At 39.3% G+C, this 19,526-nt stretch overlaps 1 protein-coding gene across 4 annotated transcripts in view; it reads right to left on the minus strand.

Moving 5' to 3' along the window:
* Window positions 1-692: 692 nt before the first annotated feature.
* The window catches only part of spire1a (spire-type actin nucleation factor 1a), a 37,722-nt gene continuing 18,888 nt past the window's right edge, over window positions 693-19,526 (minus strand). Inside the window, exons 3-19 of one of the 4 annotated variants that reach the window (XM_084738859.1) lie at window positions 17,979-18,248; window positions 15,386-15,511; window positions 12,942-13,013; window positions 12,279-12,443; window positions 11,974-12,060; window positions 11,414-11,543; window positions 10,486-10,527; window positions 9,079-9,126; window positions 8,025-8,179; window positions 7,645-7,726; window positions 7,362-7,504; window positions 5,361-5,390; window positions 4,045-4,182; window positions 3,870-3,940; window positions 3,303-3,330; window positions 2,987-3,150; window positions 693-2,617 (exon numbers count right to left, since the gene is read on the minus strand). In XM_084738859.1, the coding sequence (XP_084594985.1) occupies window positions 2,353-2,617; window positions 2,987-3,150; window positions 3,303-3,330; window positions 3,870-3,940; window positions 4,045-4,182; window positions 5,361-5,390; window positions 7,362-7,504; window positions 7,645-7,726; window positions 8,025-8,179; window positions 9,079-9,126; window positions 10,486-10,527; window positions 11,414-11,543; window positions 11,974-12,060; window positions 12,279-12,443; window positions 12,942-13,013; window positions 15,386-15,511; window positions 17,979-18,248 (2,016 nt within the window). In that variant the 3' untranslated portion in view covers window positions 693-2,352. The remainder of the gene's footprint in view (window positions 2,618-2,986; window positions 3,151-3,302; window positions 3,331-3,869; window positions 3,941-4,044; window positions 4,183-5,360; window positions 5,391-7,361; window positions 7,505-7,644; window positions 7,727-8,024; window positions 8,180-9,078; window positions 9,127-10,485; window positions 10,528-11,413; window positions 11,544-11,973; window positions 12,061-12,278; window positions 12,444-12,941; window positions 13,014-15,385; window positions 15,512-17,978; window positions 18,249-19,526) is intronic. The other 3 variants (XM_084738860.1, XM_084738862.1, XM_084738863.1) reach the window with 3 other exon arrangements.

Genomic DNA, 19,526 nt, shown 5'->3' on the forward strand with positions numbered 1-19,526 from the left:
CACTTAGTTCTTAAAAGTACAAAGCTACTGCAGATGAAAAACACAGTAGCATTTTAGTAATAATAATCAATAGAATCAACTTAGTTTATCAATATGAAATTATTTTAATACCGGTGTAATACTTATATATTTGCCAGTAGTACTAACTTAATATATATATATATATATATATATATATATATATATATATATATATATATATATATATATATATATATATATATATATATAAGTTATATATATATATTAAGTTATATATATATATATATTAAGTTAGTACTACTACTATATATATATTAAGTTAGTACTACTGGCAAGTGAAAATCTCTAAGCAGCCCACAGACAGAATTTCTGTTCACCATTTCTACTATGATGAATATTGAAGGTGGTCAGTTGGAAAGACACTATTTGCATGACAAGAATCTCTTATGGTACAATACAATCATAATCATCATAATCGCATGGATAAATTCTGAATATAGCAATGATTAAACCTAACATGTCTGCAATGCACACCTTCCACCACTTGATGTCACCAAGACCACAGGCTGATGTGAAGTGCAGCAGAAAGATTTCCTGTCTCTGCACCTGCAGCGCCCTCTGCTGTCCTCTGATGTGCCCCTGCACTTGTACGGCACATTGTGTACGAAATCTAACTCCTTAAATTCTGTAATTAATACTCGAGTCAAAAATAAGAATCATGATGACTTTATTATAATTTCTTTAATAAAAACAAACAGATCACAGTACAGCATGCATACATTCCTTACAGAGGTCTAAATGAAACTGATCAGATGTATGGTTTCACTGGAACATGGCATCTGTTGAATTTCACCGGCTGGTTAGGCTTCTTGTTCATTTGTTAACAACTGTCACAAAACACACTGTATGAACACGTGTCTGTCTGTCTGCGGATCTTCTGAAAGGGAATAAGAGTTCATAAAGCCTATTCAATGACAGTTATACACTTAAAAATGCCTACATTCAATTCAGCGGAGTGTTTTGTTTTGGCCATTATTCCGTTCTTACAGACAACCTGCAGCCATTCACACAAACATTCATTCATGAATAACTCCGGGAAATGGCACTATAGATCCCCCACGAGGTGGAAAACAAAAACTCTAATAATTTTTATTATTATTAATTAAGACAAAAACCCAACATAAACAATAAATTGGTCCGATAAAAGTGCGATTTGCGATTTAGGAGTATCTTAACACTGAGGAGTTTATAAACTGTACAGTAGAAATAAAATCTTAATATTACATTGACACAAACATAACACTAATAATAAAGGTTTTTAGAGAAGAATTTCAAATAAAGAAACTCCAGAGGCAGAAATCTTAAAACATGGTAAAATTATTCTTCTAATTTAGTTCAGTTTTTTATATTAAATTTAAAGTTGGAACAATTAAGATATACAGCATGTACACATTCATAACCCCACTCTTCTGTGCTTCTATTGCCCAGCTTGGAACATGGCTGGGCAAGAAACCAAACCTCGAATTCCCCCCCAACACGTCCCCGACTGAGTCTATTGAACATATGTACAGTAGGTCCATAACTACAAAGGCATTCAAAGAAAAATTACATTTTGGCACCAGGCACAGAATTGAATATACATTAAAACAAAGAGCTAAAACCCACCCAGAAAAATAATCAGATTATTCTCACCCCTCCACGTGTCGTCCCTACAACATGAGAGAACAGTAAATGCGTTTATACTGGCTAAAAAGATGAATAATGTAACATTTGGCATAATTGTTGCTGGAAGAATAAGAGAGGAGGGGCAGGGGGTGGCAGAGATCTACCCCAACGGACCTGACCGCAGGATCTACAGTGCATTTCTGTCAAAAAAGACAATCTGTTGTTCTTCCTGAGTGCTAGAAGTAAACAGGAACTGGAAAAACCTATTAAGATCAGGGATGGGCCTTTTAACTATTTACATGTTATCACTAAAACTTTTGGCTTTCCGTTTAATCTGATCCCGCTCTTATGTCAAATACATTCTCGTACCTGGTTCACAACAGCGACATAAGAAACTCCATTTATCCATTTTACCCACGGTGTCCTGAATTATCACTGGCTTACAGAAACATGGCTCTCCTTTGTTATCTGGCAGCTACTCTCCAGTCCTGACCGGTCACGACCAATCATAGCATGCCATCTTTTCCTGAGATGGGGTAAGGTATAAGAACCTTTCCTAACTTTGGGGTGGGATGGACTGGCTTCATTGTCACAGTGAACCAGTCTGTGTTAAACTTAACAAGAGGGGATTTTTTTTTTTTCCTTTATTGAACAACTAAGCTCAGGGAGAGGCGTGAACAAAAGTGCACAAGGCAGCCCCACTTCCTACACCTCGTTGATGGTGCGCTCAGAGGGCCTGAAGTTGACCGAGTTGGACGATGACATGTAGAAGGACTGGGTTTTGCGATTGAGGCGGGCACGCTTGGTGGCCATGCTCAGGCTACGCTTGCTGGAGGAGATGATTTCCGTGATGAACTTTTTGCAGTCCACGCAGATCTCCATGGTGACCCAGTCCTCAGTGAGCTCCTTGGGAAGCTCCGGCTCATCTTGCGAATGGCCATCTTTGCTGCTACTGCTGTGCTTGGACAACCTGAGGACAGGAAGAAATAATGAATAAACCAATGATAATGCAGCATTTTTTCCACATTTCCTTATAAAAGCAGAGTTTCAACAAGTTAAATTTACTTTTTAAGTCCATTATGAATGTAATTTAATACCCGTTTCACATCCATACAGGAAAAACTAAAAAGTATGAAGGATATGGTTTTACATTATTTAGTATGTTGTTTAGTATGACTATTTGTCTTTTTTTTTTTTTTTTTTTTTCCAAAAACACATTTGGAAGCTGTCAAAGTCATATTTAAAACACTGTGAAGCCTAACATTCAGAATACTGGATGTTAGACTTCTTAAGATCCTGCAGAAAATCTGAAATAAATGTGAGTTCTACAGTAACGTACTTATAAACACTCCTGCGTAGGCTGTGTCGGCTGTGTCCAGACCCAAATGGCTGCTTCTCTGGCTCAGCAGGGGCAGATGCTCCACTTGCCTCCTCTTTAGCAACAGAACCAGGGCCCAAAGAATAGATGGGTAAGGTGGAGTAGGGCTTAGATGGCAGCCGCATCTGAGGTTAAAAGATACAAAACATGGTTAGAATACAGTATATGCAATTTATGGAGCACCTGTTAGTGCGCACATAGTAGCCAACTGGTGTTAAGAGTGTCAAAAAATTGTGAAGTGTCAAAAGTGTGTTAAATATAAGTGAACAGCTCTTACCTTTTTAGAGCACTGGGAACACACAGGCCTGGGGAAGACAAACATGAACTGTTAAGCTATAACCTATAATAATAATAATAAATAACCTATAATCCTGTTGAACTCATGATGGACAATTTTAAATCAAAAAGCATCAAAAGTGATACAGCTAAACTAAAGATAGTCTTTTAAATAACATCTACTTCTCTATCTTGCCAAAACCTGACACCTACATTACCCACAATGCACCAAGTTGACCACAGACAGCCGGGTCAGATTTGGATGTGCTATTCTAGTAGTGGCTGATGTAGCCTCAAGATTAAATGTGGAACGGACAACGGAGGTGTAGTAACCTTTAACCACCACACCTCCGTATTTTCTTCTGTTACATATTTATTGTCTTCAGACCAAACTGATGCCGACTCAAGTGACATAACTTGAGGAAATTAACCAGATTTCACGCCATTTCTTCTGGAGCCACAAAAGGCTTCACACAGTGTTCTTTTCCCCAAACATAAGCAGTTGTACTTTTCACTGTTAAAGTTCCATTTGAAGTTGAGGAATTCTAGTAATAGCGATTGAATTTACCTTTTGCAGAACTGGCAGGTGTAGGACCAGGTAAAAAGAGAGAACCTCTTGGTCCGACATGAAAAGCAAAGCTGGAGAGGAAAGAATGAAGAAGGTCAATATAATCTGTTGTATTTAAATGATGACTGAGGAAAACGATCAGCCTGATGACAAAAACTCTTCATGTGGAGTCTACCTTTCCTTTCTTGAGGGCGGTGTAGATGTCTTTGTACTGCTGAAACTTCTCCAGCTCCGCCTTGACCAGAACCTGTCTGATGTGCATCACCTCCTCCACCGTCAGAGCCAGACACTCCACCGGGTAACAGAACTCCTCCTGGAGGAAAAAACACATCACGTCAACAAACTAACCCAAAACAGAAGTGATGGAATTCGCTGCCAATGAGACTAAAACCATGTGAATGTGGCTAAACGCAGAATCCAAGAAGAGGTCATAAGGGTTTCACCAAAATAAAATCAACCACTGCGCACCACTTTACCAAAACACCAAGCATGCGATGAGGTGGTGAAGGTGAAAACACCAGTCTTCTCAGCTCTATGGGAACCACAAATGATGCCTCCACTGACAGTGAACAGAAACATGGAGCATCCTGGTGATGTAACACACCTGTCATGTTGGTGGTCCACAACTTTTGGCTGTTCACTTTATTCAATTATTCTATTTCCTTTTATTTCCTGCCCATGGGCTCATATTAAGAAACAATAAAAACTTCCAACAGATAACTGCATTTCTAAATTTAGAAGCTTAACATGGTGAATTTTATAGTTATAACTGGGTTGCTTCAACAAGGATTCATTGTTAAACCCATTTAAATCACGGTTCAACTTTAAATTATGTTGCACCAAACTTCTAACCTTGCTTAAAATGAAGATTTTTTTTTTATAATTCACTGTAGTTTTTAGTCTAAGGATTACAATTCATTCTGCTCCAGCAAAATGGCTAAAGCCGGCTGCCTTTTTGACATGGACTGAGCAATTAATTTGAGTTAAGCATCTGAAGCAAATCTGAATTTACTCATTTTAAACAGTTTTGCTAAACTCTAATAAAAAAAAAACTAATCTTAGATCAAATTAATATTTGTGGGTGCAACCCAGTGTACGACTGTTTGACTGATATTTACACAAAACCAATTTTCGAGTGGACCACCATCACAGTTCAAGCTGTGGTCGCCAGGTCTCCATTCAAGACTTTGAACACATTCATCTATCTTTTGTCTCAACTTAATAGCTTAATGCGCCCAAAGTCAAAGTGAAAATTGCTCAGGGAACTTCTTCACCAGTCGTCTACGCTCATTAGAAAATGTGCCTTTGGTTTAAGTGTTGCCAGATCATTTCTCAGCTCTTCTCCATTTTCGTTTAAACCTTCCCTGAGCCATTTTCTCCCATTCACACAAATGATCCTATCCATGTAAGACAAGAACAATATGGTTTTCTGGATGGGCTCCCCACACACAGTTTATGTGCCTTTGATGATAAGCAGTAACAGTGACATACCGTGCCCTGAGCACCACTGGCGGCTTCCACCTGACCAGCAGACAGAGGGAACAGGACATTCAAACAGAAGCAGGACCATAAACTCCAACAAGCTAATCACATACAGTACGCCTGATAAACTTTAATACGAGAACTTACTGTATTGATAAATTATATTATCAGAAGCTGCCAGTTATGTCTTTGATAACATAATAAAAGACAAAATGTTTACTAGAGTTTTTGGAAGAGTCCCGAGCGTTTATTATTTCACAATCTGTCTCCTTGCATGAGCTCATATCATTAATTAGCTGTCATTTCATCTCACGTGTAGCATGAAATTTAATTTCAATCAAGCAGAACTTCATAACAGGAAGTCATATGACAGAAAAATCATCTGATTTCAGAGTTCATGGAGATGGCAGCTGTCGTTATCTGATGATTTCATTCCGTCTGCTCCATCAGAGACACAATGGATCACAGTTCATGTCTACTGATGGAGCTGATCTATATCTTCACATCCCTACACTTCTGTGCCTCCTCTCAACTGTCCCGTTCTCTGGATTTCTACTGTTCTAAAATAGAACAAATGCTATTATAAAATAAAAATGAGCTGATGGTGATGGATAGACAGAAGGCTGACCAAGTTACCTTGGCGCTGGGATCCGCCATCAGCTGCAGTGTTACATAAAACAGGGGAAATGACTGCAAGTAAGTCTTTGGAATAAGACAGCTGACCAGCGTAAACATTTTAATGAGATATAACATGAGAACCAGGAAGGGCGGGGAACTGCAACAAGGATCTTACTGTTTAACATCTTCTAGAGAAGTTCAACTCCTAGTATGTTTGTATCAAAAAGGAGAAGAAACATGGCCTCTGGTAAAAGAAATTATTCAAAAGCAGGATAAAAACTGTGAATGTGTGGCTTTTGATGACCTCAATTGGCACAAAGATTTTGAATCTTTACTTTTATGTTTTTATTATATTGTCTTGTGTTTTGCCTTTATGGTTTTTATTGTGTTGTTTAACTTTACTTTAATTGATTCTCCAGTACTGTGGTAAACTTGTCCTTCGTAAATGTGCTCCATAAATAAAATTGGATTGGAAATATTCTCATTTTTAAGAGGCAAAACAGGATGTGCTCATTAACATAAAAGGAAAAAGGTAACCTAAAAATGAGGAACAAGCTACTATTAATAAATAACATTATTGAATCATCAGCAATATCTGAGTAATAAATCAACTTCCCTTTCGTCTCTAAAATAGCAACGTAAGTGGGCATTAATTCAAAGAGGGGGACACTGTGACACTGTCGTGTAAATCTTGTGAGACAGGAGAGCCGTCTCCTCCAAGGTCTTAAGCTTATTTCTTCTGATTTTCCGATTTTCCGATGGGTGAAGCAAGGACTTCCGGATTGGCGCCAGACGTCGTTCGGCCATTAAACTAGCGAATGGTGAAAATAAACCAGTTCAGTCTGAATCCCCTTCACACAGCGGCCTGTCCTGTGGTTTCAATTACAGCCTTCAACCTCACAGGAATCATACGACTGACACAGACTCACTCAGACAACCAGTGACCTCATGCCAAGCAAATGACAAGTCACAGGATGGAAGTAAAGTCAACAGACATATTATTGTATGTCCACGGTTGTTGGTAGAGTTCATTTAATGTCCATGTAGTTTAATGTCCATGTTTATGATTTGTTATTCTATAAACTCCGCAATTCTCATGTGAATGTACTTATGTTATGCTTCTCATTTAGTCAAATTTTATTACTGTGCAGACTGATTTACATTTGACTGATTTACATTTGACTGATTAGAGATTCTGATAGCAGTGACATTTAAGGAGAATAATCGTAGTTGTACCAATAAAGAATGTGAAATGACATCTTAGTTTAATCATCTAATGCAAGTGTATTTATAACCAATGCAGTAAAATCTGTTATGTAGAAGGCTTCATACATCTATTTTAACAGGCCTTGATAAATGTTCCAATAGGAGAAGCTTCTACAGTTGACATACCAAAGACTTTGAGGCCTGTCTGGAGGGAGGTGCAAAGGGATGGACACTGGTGGGGGCCTCCTTCTCGATGGAGTGCCGTCTCTGTGGAGACGGGCGTTTGTCTGGCTGTGGAGTGGCAGAGACGGGCAGGAACTTCGGAGGAGCTGGAGAAAAGGGACAAAAGAAAAAAAAAGCCACATGAAAAGACTGCTAAAGGGTGAACATGAGGAAGAGGTTTTGTGTGAACTCAGACATGTCAAAAAGCAGACTAATATATGACAACATTTTCCAGGTGATCTCTTACCCTTCTTCCCTATGATGGACTCAGGTGACGTGTCATCTAGCAAAGATGTGGACATACTGGAGCTGCTCCGTGTGGCCTCCTCCTGCCAATCAGAACACATATTTAGTCATATGATACTGATAGCTTTGAATTACTTTGCAGGGCAAAACAAAATCTTTTTTCCCTTTAAAAGCTGGTTCAAACAAGACAATTTATGCACACTCAAGTAAAGGTAAGAGTTGGTTAATAATTGTAGTCACATGTAGCATAAAAATGATTCTTGTCTTTGAGTAAGAGAGTAAAACCTCTGATAAAATCAAGCACTGCAAGTTAAGAAGTATGAACAGAAAATTCACAATAAATATGTGAATGAATATGTACAATATGTAATGATATCTTACATCAGATTCGGAGCTGTCCAGCTCAGCCAGTGTTGGAGCTCTGAGGAGCCTCTTCCTCTGGCTGAGGGGCTGCGCTCCACCTTGACTGGATCCTGTGGTGCCACTGGCCAGAGACTGGGTGCTGCCAGCCAACTTCCTGGGTGCATCAGGAGTGTCTGCGGCGAAACAGATAAGATTACTGGTTATGAACAGTGTTGTATTACAAATGAATGAATAAGAGAGAGCAAATATAAAAACTTTCTTTGATCATACAGTGTGAAATGTATAAACTACACCGCAGACCGGAGTCTCTGCTAAGTGACAGATAAATCTGTGCTATAAACACTTCCCCCATCTGCATTCAATTTGAACTGGAAAGCCTGAATTTCAGGGTTCCCAGTTGAAAACTTCAACAGTATGTTAATATTTCAGTTTGCTGTTGGCCGTAGTGTAATAAATTCTCAAACTGTTGTGTATTGTTTTAAACAAATATAGATAGAAGTTATCCTGGCCAATTAAATTAATACAAAAAACAGGAATATTGCACACATTTTGTACGATGCCAATATAAAGACTTGAGTGTCCCTGATAAGAAGAGATTCTATTTAAATTTAAATAAAAAAATAAAAAATGAAAAAAACAATAGAAGTGTACTAGCTCATTTTTGGCAAATGTGACTTCAATTCAAAATTGTGAACAATGATTCAATGAATTAAATGAATCTAATCTATTCTTGTATTTTATTTCTGTACAGCACTTTGGTCCACAGTGGTTGTTTTAAAGTGCTTTACAAACAAAGTTGGATTGGATTAGATTCAAAATTGTGAACTATGATCCTGAACGTGTTCATTTTAATCTGTGAACTGAACTTTGGGCTGTAGAGTCACTGCACACAGAACACATCGTGTCCAAGACAGGCTACACCATATATAGTACTTATGTTATAGATTTTCTCCTCAGTCATTTCATTTAAATGAAGATACTATATTTCATTCCAAAGCCTAAACAAAAGATCACACCTCTGACACAGGCTTCACACCCAGCAGACGTCACTCGAGTCACATGAGTGCTTTACCTGAGCTGCGGAACAAGTCCTGAGGAGTGCTGATACTTTTCCCTGCGCCTGTAAAGCAATTAAAGGAATACAATCTTCAGTTGGACCAAACACGTGAATATTTCCATCCCTAACACCAGACTGGTACCACAGGGAGGTCTCGACAGCAACAAGCATCTGTCAGTCGGACCAGGTGTGAATTGAGGGGATGCTGTGGAATTGTGGGTTACAGTCACACAAATACGGTAGACAGGTAAGTGAGGGGAAGTGGCAGGGAAGCAGGGAAAGACAATGAGTGCAGCCACAGTGCAAAAGGTTATTCCCGTACACCCGTCTGGATTATGGTCATCCTGTGAGACGGCAGCCCTTCATTCAAACTGTCATCTGCCGTTCAACTGTTTATCTGAGGTAGGCTGCTGATACCAGTGTTATGTAATGTTTTCATATTCCACTGTGAGAGCGGATTAGGGTTGACAAGCAGGCCAGACTGGCTGCAGAGGCGGAGTGATGATCTGTAATCTCGCCCTACTGGCTCAATGGCTATCCTACATCACCTAGGTCACAGATAGTCCCTGTGAGTAACTGCAACCCTGATTCCAAAATAGTTGGATGCTGTGTGAAGGGTAAATAAAAACAGAAGGCAATGATTTGCAAATCCTTTGACCTATATGCAATTGAAAACAGTACAAAGACAGATAGCCTGTGTTCAAACTGATGAAATAGCCCGCATCTGTGCTTTGTAGTAAGAGTTCAAGTACTAGACTGGACGGTCTGTCTCCCATTAAAAATGTGTGGTGCACTATGAAGCACGAAACATAAAAGAGACCCCAGACTGTTGAACACCTAAAGTCAAGACAGAATTCCACTTTTAAAACTTCTAAATTAGTGTTGTCAGCTCCCAAACGCTTACTGAGTGTTGTTAAAAGAAAAGGTGATGTGTCACAGTGCTAAATATGCTACTGTCCCAACTTTTTTTTGGAACATGTTGTAGGCCTCAAATTCCATCACATATCATTGTACTGTATTCAACTGATGAGGTGGAAAAGGACTGCATTATGTTTTTATTTATGTTTAACACATCCCAACATTTTTTTAAACGGGTGTAGTACGATATCCAGGACAGGCTGTTAAACATTTATCATTCATAACAACGTTTTTATTCCAACTCCCAGCAAAGACTGCAAAATGGATTGCACATCAAGGTGACCACACAGTTGGAGGTTAATTTGCACCGTGCTGACCCATCTCTTCCCTCAGGTAAACAGCAAGTGTCTGTATCACAACAGTCAGTGACAGTCGTATTCCACAAGCATGAAACAAAAAGAAAGGGCGTGGGTGTGTGTTTCAGTCAGGAGAGAACCCTAAAATAGCCTGGAATGAAACAGAAGGTGCAACAATAGGAACACAACAGGTGACGTTAAACTTTACCTGATGAGTCAAAACTGTACGACATGCTAAGAGGTCGCATGACTGACAGATATGCCCGTGTTTTGAAGAGAAAGAAAGGAATGGAAGCAAATAGAAGAAAAAGAAATCCATGAAAGTTAAAATGGATGGTGAAATCGATGAATCAGCCAAGTTTATAAAACATATTCTGAAAATGTAAGTTTTAAAAAAGGACTGTATTGTTTTTTGCAACAGTTTCAGAGACCTTGTATGGCCTCCCATATGTTTGATTATGCAACTGCTCCATGTTGCCCTACTAAATCCTCTAACAAAAACGGTCTTGTGTAAACGGCATAGAAACACCATATGGTGTACAAGACTGACAAAATATTTGCTGTTTTGATCGGATTAAAGTTTTAACTGGTTTGAAACATTACAGTATATCCAATTGGCCAATTATGATGACTGCATACCTAAAGGATTATTTACCTCCTATAGAAAAGTAAACACCAAGGTCAACTTTACATACAGAAATCCAGAGAACTTATCAGCCCAACATTTATCAGGAACTACAGCAGCTACTTCAGCAGTGCAGGTCTAGCAAACAACTCAAGGCTCACAGCAGCAGTAAAGTAATCCATGTTTAAACACTATGACACTTCAGATTAAGTGAACAGATCAATGTAGGAAGAGGGCTGTTAGAGTAACCATGATGGATGTGGTTAAGTCATGGTTAATAGTTTTTGTCCTGAGCGGAGGGGTTAGACTCATAAAGTGCAGCCAGCCATGCAGGAAGCTCAGAGTCAAAGGATGTCTTCAGATAAAATAACTGGTTAAGTTTTGTAGTTTGGCGTAACACACAACTTGTTGGAAATTTTGTTCAAAGAGTGTGTTGCATAAGTCCAGTTCGTGCATGTATGCCAGCATATAAACATGAGTACGTCTACGTGTGTAACTCTCAGCAGCTTACCCAGGCGGCTTCTGCGGATCATGTCCGGTGAGACCGGCCTGAGCTTCCTCTCAGCTTTGATGTCCTCCAGCAGTCGCTCGTGGAGGCTTCGGGGACGTGGTGGGTGGGGCTTCAGTTTACGGGCTGAGACCTGACACGACAACCATAGAGACCAAAATGAGATTTTGACCTCACACCTCCACAGAAAGACTGCACGTTTTTAACTATTCACTGCATCATCATCACAGTGATAAACTCTGAGTGGTGTGCATGTGACATCATGTTTCCAATCATTTGGGTTAAATATGGATGAACATTATATCACTCATTCTCTGCATCAGATCTGATCAATTTGAATATGTCAAAATTATAAACAAAAGACCTTTGTAAGATCAGACACAGCTTGTTACTTTAATAAACGTGACTATATTAGACATCTTTTTTCAAACTGAAATGCCACTCTAATGGAAATAAACATTATTGTATACTGCATGAAATAAAACTAAAAAGTTATTTCTGTATGAACTTTAAAATTGAAGAACAGATCTAACAGATTACGGATACCATGTTGTGTTACTCACAGGGTTGAGAGGTGGTCGCGACCTGATGAATTCAAGAATGATCTCATGTGCACTCTTCTTTAGCCTTGGTGGGATGTCTCCGTTCACCTGGAATGATATTGTTAAACTTGGTGTGGAACATGATTTGCACTGAGGAGGGAACTACCATGAACCACTGGATATCAACATTTCAAGGACAGCGAAGACATAGCTTACTAAAATGTACGAAAATTTATTTTGGTCTTCGCTTAATCCAAAAACAAAGAAAATATCTAAACATGAATATATGCTTATAGCTGGCTTGTGCCGATTAGTAAAATCCTCACCATGACTTTTCGCAGCTTGTAACGCTTTGAGCGGATGTCGTCCATCAGCATCTCGTACGGTGTGAGCTGGTATTCAATGGGCAGCGGGTTGTACTGACGCTCCTGAACCTTCTTCAACTTAACGCCATCCCGTAGATCTCGCATGACCTGCACCCAGAACCGTGCCTGGTGGTGGACAAATAAAGATAGAAAGTCATATTTAAACACACAATATGTAAGTTCTGCTGCTAGGGGTCTCTCGCATGAAAAGAATAAAAAAAGATGTAGTTTGATGATATTGTGTGGTAGCGCGGGATCATGGGAGTTGTCTTCTTTACTGATAAACAATCACCATTGCCAATGAAAATCTATCTGGCAGAAATCATGTTCACGAACGAGGTAATATTAAAGTTTTATTAGCAATGTATCCTGTGTTTGCCTGGAAATTATAGCAATTATCAGCTAGTGGGAAATGCACCTTAAAAAATTACTTATTTCTCTGGGTTTGATCATTGTTGGAAACATCTGGGATAATGTAAAGTACACAACCGAACAATAAATAACACTTCTGCATTAAAATGTCTAAAATGCTAGGAATATGTTAGATATCATAGCTGTAAAGAGAGAAGTTAAAGTTAAAAGCAGTTAAAATCTCATGGTGTAGTAAGTGAATATTCTTCTTACCCAATCTGAATTTTGCAGCTCATCGAGGTCTCTAACAGGTTCCTGAGTATCACCTTCCATTCTCCGAAGGTTCTGGCCAAGAAAAAGAGGACAGGAAAAACAAAAAAAAGTGGAGAAAGAAATTAAAAGTATTTTGCAACATCATGATATTCAGTGGGTGTTCACATGAGCATGTCAATATGTATCTCATCCTATATTGACAGTGTTCTAGAGGGGAAAAAACAAGCCAATAGTCATCTAATGGCTGCTATTAGTGTCTGTCTGTCCACTAAATCCCCACTGCACAAGCTAGTTATTGAAAGTTGTGGGTGACTAGTTCAAATGTGAAACTGGGTAAAGTTAAGGATCGACTCTAAACCTGCTGCACGCTGAAAATATTCTACTCATAATATATACAAACAGAAAAGCCTCCAGATGAGTTCTGGTTCATCAAAAGTTCTACTAAGGCAGATGCATCTAACACGAGGTATGATAATCACTCTTAGATCAAAGAAAGAATGCCTAAAGACTCGTCTGCTGATAGCAGCAGCTGCTTCTCTTTTTATCATCTCCACATCTATTCGTCCACACCCATGTACTGGTCAAATGCATTCCTTAATCCTAATCTTTTTTTTCTGCAGATCTGACCATTCCCTTTAATAACCAAATGCATTTGTGCTGCAAATTCTTCTTCCACATTTTGTTACCAAGGACTTCTTCCTTTTTTAAACCATGACACCATTTAACATCATGCTCGCTGACACCTTTCACAGCAAATGATGGTTTCTGGTTTATTTCTAGACCTGCAGAAAAAGATGTGGAGAATCCAAGCAGAAGAAACATATTGGTACCAACAGAGAAGAGAGGAAAACAAAAAATGAGAAAAACTGAAAGCAAGCCCCCCTGACCATCCTCTTAACGTCTAAGTATGAGTAATGCATGGTTACTCATTAGCAATTATCCTGTAACATTCAGTGCAGCAGGTAGTGCAAAGCAGCCCCTATAGCCTGGAACCCCTCCGCCTGTAAGCTGCTTAAATTGCTGTAATAAGTTTAAATGAGATTCTACCACCATACAGTATATTACATAAGACTGTTAGCATGAATCACGCCTCCTGCAGAAGTCACAGCCGGCACATATCGCATGAGTGCATACATACTGCACGGTAAAGCTATACTGTCTGACAAGCTGTGAAGCAAGTCACGCGGCTTCATCTTTTCTAAAGCACAACTCAATCAGAGAATACAAAAGTGAACTAAAATAGATAAATACATTCATTTGATGTCTATCTTGAATACTTGAGTGGGGTGGGACGTATGTTTTTCCACAAGCTCTCCGCTACACCTTTAAGAAATACTTTAAACTAAACTTATTTAATTTCAGTTTACATCAATTAATTTGGATTTACTAAAGCTCTACTCTGCTTAATTTTAAATCTAGATTTACTCATTTTAAGCAGTTTGTTCTAACTCTGATCAAAACTAATCTTAATTAAATTAACAATCTTTGTTGGTGCAAAAAGAACTGTCCACTAAAATGTGTCCATTCTATTATACAGTAGTTATTACTGTTATGTTAAGAATGGTTCATGGTTTGTGTTTTATGTGAATAATTTCCCATACATATTCTGAAATTAGACTACACACTAATACGTAATACCTGGGCCTGTTCAAGCTGCTTATCACATCGTCTGTGGTGTGTTTTTTCATGGTATATTTTCATGTAAACAGTTTTCCATTTCTGATTTTATTTTCTTAAGGGAGAATTCCAACACATCTTGGTTAACAGTTGGTTAACAGTCTATAAAATCCTGTCTCTAAGAAGCACAAGCTCTATGGGGAATCCCTGACTAATCATACTTAATTACTCCAGCGCCAATACTCCACTTACAGAAATGAATGTGCTAATAAGCTGGTATACCCACATGAGAAACAGGATGCCAGATCACGTCCATGCAGAGTTAAGTCATGCCAACTGGTGTAAGTGATGTTGAGTTCACAATTGGCCTGACAAGAGGGTCAGACAGGGACGCCTGGACAGTCTCAATCTTCTGGACCATTACCACTGTGTGAGCGGTTTTTGTTGCTATTGTGCAGTTTCTGGGCACCACTCTGGTATTCTCTTCTCCCAGCTTTAGTGAGACTGTCAGCCTAATAGATCCTAATTCAGCCAGTTGAGTGCTACACAATGAATCTACACCCATGCAGTGTGGGACAAGAGAGTTTGGTACTTTCTCATATCACAATTTTACCAATCTCTTTCAGTTTCTTTTAAATTCTGTTAGGTTTGTGAGGCGTTTGGAGCATGACTCATGGACAAAATTACACAACTTGGAGAATATGGATGAGTGACGATTCTTATTTAAAAGGTACTCATTTCCAAAATAGTTTTAGGTGACTCACTTTATATGTGGGTGTACCAAATTTATCAGGAAGTCATCGGTGTCACATGCTAGAGCTTCTTACCTCCTTGGCACTCTTGATCTTCTCAAGAAAGGTGCGTAGTTCCCTGGTCTCGGCATAGAGAGCTCGACACACAGCCTGGTAATGGTTGGGGGCGTCTGATGGGCTGGGCAGGTGGGAAGAACATATCTGTATTGGAGAAAAGGGAAGGAACGAGTTATATATGTGGTAGTTTTAAGGCACTTGGTTTAGTGGTTCTTTTAATAATGCACACTCCATTATTTAAGTAAAATTTGGGGTAAATACAGAGTCTTTTGTGGCCATGTAAAGATACAGAAGAGCTATGAACATCTGTACAAAAGTTCAAGTCCATCCATCCCATAGTTCTTCAAGATATTTCAGCCTGGACCAAAGTGGTGGTCCAACAGGCTGACATTGCTGTCCACAGAACCACGGTGTGGCTAAAAACATCATGCGAAATGCGTAAACCAGAGCTATTAACAACATGAACCTGATTGTCCAGTCAGAGTCACATTACCTCACTCGCATGACCTGTGTACCATTTAAAGCTCTGACCCTTATGGTATTTGACAGTAAAGATAATAAAGGCTGCCTAGCTGCCAGAATAATGGATGACCTGCCAAATTATCTCCAGTGACACAAAGGAGGAAACCAGACTGGTGACATGTTTTCATGTTCTCCTGATGGGTTTGGCTAGCCACAGGAATTTCTGACACAGCAAAAAGCGTCTTCTTCCTCCTTCAGTGCAGGAAAAATCACAGGTAACATAACACCTGAGCAGTGAGAGTTTACCACCATGATGATTAAAATACCGCTGCACTAGTGCTTTCCACTGTTTCTGCTAAAAACAATGATCGGTATCAGGCATGAAAATTTTATCTATTGCAAAAACTGAAGGAAAGCTGTAGGTTAATTATTGGCATATAAATTACAACAGATTGCGCCAGTGCAGTTTGCAGGTTTGGTGTCAAATAGTGGATTACACTCCAAACTGCAGACTGACAACTTTGGTTAGTGGACGACAGCTCATGTAGCCGCTCTTCACTTGAGGACACTCATTCAGCACATTGGACCTCTAACCATTTCTGTCTTCACTTGCAAGTCCTGTCATCTTGTGTCAGCGTCTTGTTTCTGAACCCTAACCCACCCAGCCTTCCTCTGCCTGATAGACTAGCAGAGTACAAGCAGAGGAAGGAGGTCAGTCAGGAATGTGCAGTTATCCAATCTAGCCATGTCATACCAACATATTGCAGTTTACACTGAAGAGAACGATTGTTGGAGGAATTAAGGTCCAGGCTGGACACGCACTGGCAGCAAACAGACCCGACATTTATGTTCTACACCGGGCTCATTATATGGAAGGAACGGGCTGTGAAAGTTTCTAAGCCTATTCCCCAAATACCAGCGTGTTTACATGGCTATAATTACCAGTCTCATATTCAGAGGCCGCCTGGTGAATTTACAGCGTGACGGCCTACATCAGGGGAATTTGTTTGGAGCTGAAGTGATGATGATGTGTGGATGTGCTGCTCTGTTAACCGACCTGGTGTAAAAACGCAGGGGAAGGAAAAATGTGCAGAGATCAAGTGCTGGATAAAGGAGGAATTATCTAAAGCGAAAGAACAATCCACTCATTTCACACTCCTGTGATAACTTCAATCATTTGCTGAGTCACTTCAATCCGTCATGGATCTTCATCAGACTGATCCTTCAAACCATGACTAATCGAATTACGAGAGTTATTATCGGAGTATAACAGAGTGAGGATTCTACTTTTGACCTCTGCACTGATCACCTGCACCTGGGTTCCACCTGCTTCTTACATCTAAGGATTATTTTTATTAATGATTAATCTGTCAAATATTTTCTTGATTAATCAGTTAGTTGTTTGGTCATTAAAATGTCAGAAAATGGTGAAAAATATTGATTGCTATTTTCTCCCAAGATGATGTCCTCAAAGACTTTCAGTTTTCTATTATAGAGGACTAAAAAAACAGAAAATATTCACATTTGAGAAGATGGATGGCGATTCATTTGAGAGTCGATACAAATTTGATAAATCACTACAACAAAGAAGTACTTAAATGTAAGAATTTGCTGTTTTTCTTTGTTATTTATGATAATGAATGAACAGTCTTTGGTTTTGGACTACTGGTTGAACAAAAACAATGTGAAGATGTGACTTTGGGCTCTGGAAAATTTTGATGAGCATTTTTTCCACACTTTTTGATTTATCTAAAATGATTGTTCTGATATGATACAAATATTGGAAAAGGTCTATGATATTGGCTAAAACTCTGGTATCAGTGAGTGTTTATATGTATCAGTCCAATAACACATAATTTCTTAGTCCTGAAACTGTACCTTTCCACTTTTCAGCAGCGTCCCAAAAAACATTTTTTTTCCAGAATGGTGAAGTCATGTTCTATAGCATTTATTCTCTGTGTGCATTTCTAAGTATTTATGTTGTGCAAAGGATTTAACCTGAGCCAAGCCATACAACGACAGCAATCATATCGCATCCATAAAGGGTTAGAGGTATACAGCTGTTTTATACATAAAAATGAAAATAATCATTAGTTGCAGCACTAGTGTCCATGAGAAAAAATGCTCCATGATCCCTTCAGTGACCTACCATGATGATGTCCCGATAACTACGAATGCTGCTGACCGAGCTGGTCGTAGTAGCAGAGACAGGCTCCTCTTCCTCTTCTTCTTCCTCACACTCGTCCTCCTCCTCCGTGGCCTCGTAGCCCTCGTCGGGACAGGGGTCGCTCTCCGTTTCTTCCATGTTGGTCATCATGTCAATTAGGCGCTCCAGCGGCGGGCTGAGTTCCCGCTCCTCGTTTTCTTTGAGGCCGTAGTCCAGAGCTTTGTAGATCATGACACCCAGTGAGTCGATAACCTGCGGGACCATGGACAAATGGGAGGTTGCAGATTATTACTGTGTACCTGAAAATAAATCAATTTAATTGGCTAAAATAGTCCCTTTCAATTGAGCTTCTACAGAGTAAAGAACAGTGTACGACAGAGGTTAGATTTTACAGGAGCCTTTCATTAAATATCACTGATCCACACATATGCACACAATAAGTAATAATAAGACATCCACTGACTTTCATGACAGCAAATCTTTTACTTCTGAGCTGGACATGAAAGACAAAGAATAAACAGAATAATTTCTGGAATGATGACATATTCTGTCTTCACTGCTCAGTGCTATTTTTGCTTTTTGTTATTGTTCATTTTAGTACAAGCATGGTGAATTGGGCCAAATACTGAACTCATGAATATCACTCTGACTTACACACAACATTCATTGTTTCAGCTTGACAGTAAAGTGCATATATCTGTTCAAACCTGAGGGACATTTCTAATTTAGTTAAGCTTGTAAACTTATTTTTTCCTGTCCTTTGACATTTGTTTACTTGTGGTTATGTGTGCTGACATTCTGTTTCCAGCTGACAGACTACACTCCATTTTATGTTTTCTCAGCTCCTGCTGCTCTATAATTAATGCACACCAGCAGGGCATCCACATGGATGAGACCCAATTTTATCGCACCCCGTCTTAGATAAACAACCGGATCCACAACAAGCTCGATTCACCTGAGCAGACAAGAAGACGGTTCATGGCCTCGAACCAAATGTGAAACGAGGCCACAGTGTTCCTCCAAACAGCGTGATTATTAAAATAATCTGGGGATGATTTCATTTCATCACTTCCTCTCATTAATAAGTAGAGTATGACCCATCTTTTTTTTTTGCAGCTTGTTCCAACTTGCCGTAATGTCTCAAACCACCACCGAGCTACGAGGATACAAAGTCGTTCTTTCACTGAAGCATGTCCAGTTGGCTCTGCTGCCGTTTCATGTCCCTGACCACTTAATCTAACCGGTCCTCTCAGTTCAACAAGTGACAGGAAGATAAATGGGCTAAAAATTCTACACAGGACAGTAGACCTGAAACAACCTTTGGAAACCTCATATTTGTAGGACAGGACTAAGTATTTCAATCGGTGCTCAGAGAGGAAGCAGGCATTTCAGTAATAATGCGTTAAATCTGCATCACATCGAAGTATGATTTCAAAAAGTGCCTAGAGCTGTTACTTCTTAGTTAATCAGTACTGTGCATGTATCAGCTATCATGACTATGACTATAAACATTTAGTTAGTCAGCCATGA

This window comes from Lutjanus erythropterus, chromosome 16 (genome assembly GCF_056507025.1).
Source record: "Lutjanus erythropterus isolate fLutEry1 chromosome 16, fLutEry1.hap2, whole genome shotgun sequence".
Classification (NCBI taxonomy): domain Eukaryota; kingdom Metazoa; phylum Chordata; class Actinopteri; order Lutjaniformes; family Lutjanidae; genus Lutjanus; species Lutjanus erythropterus.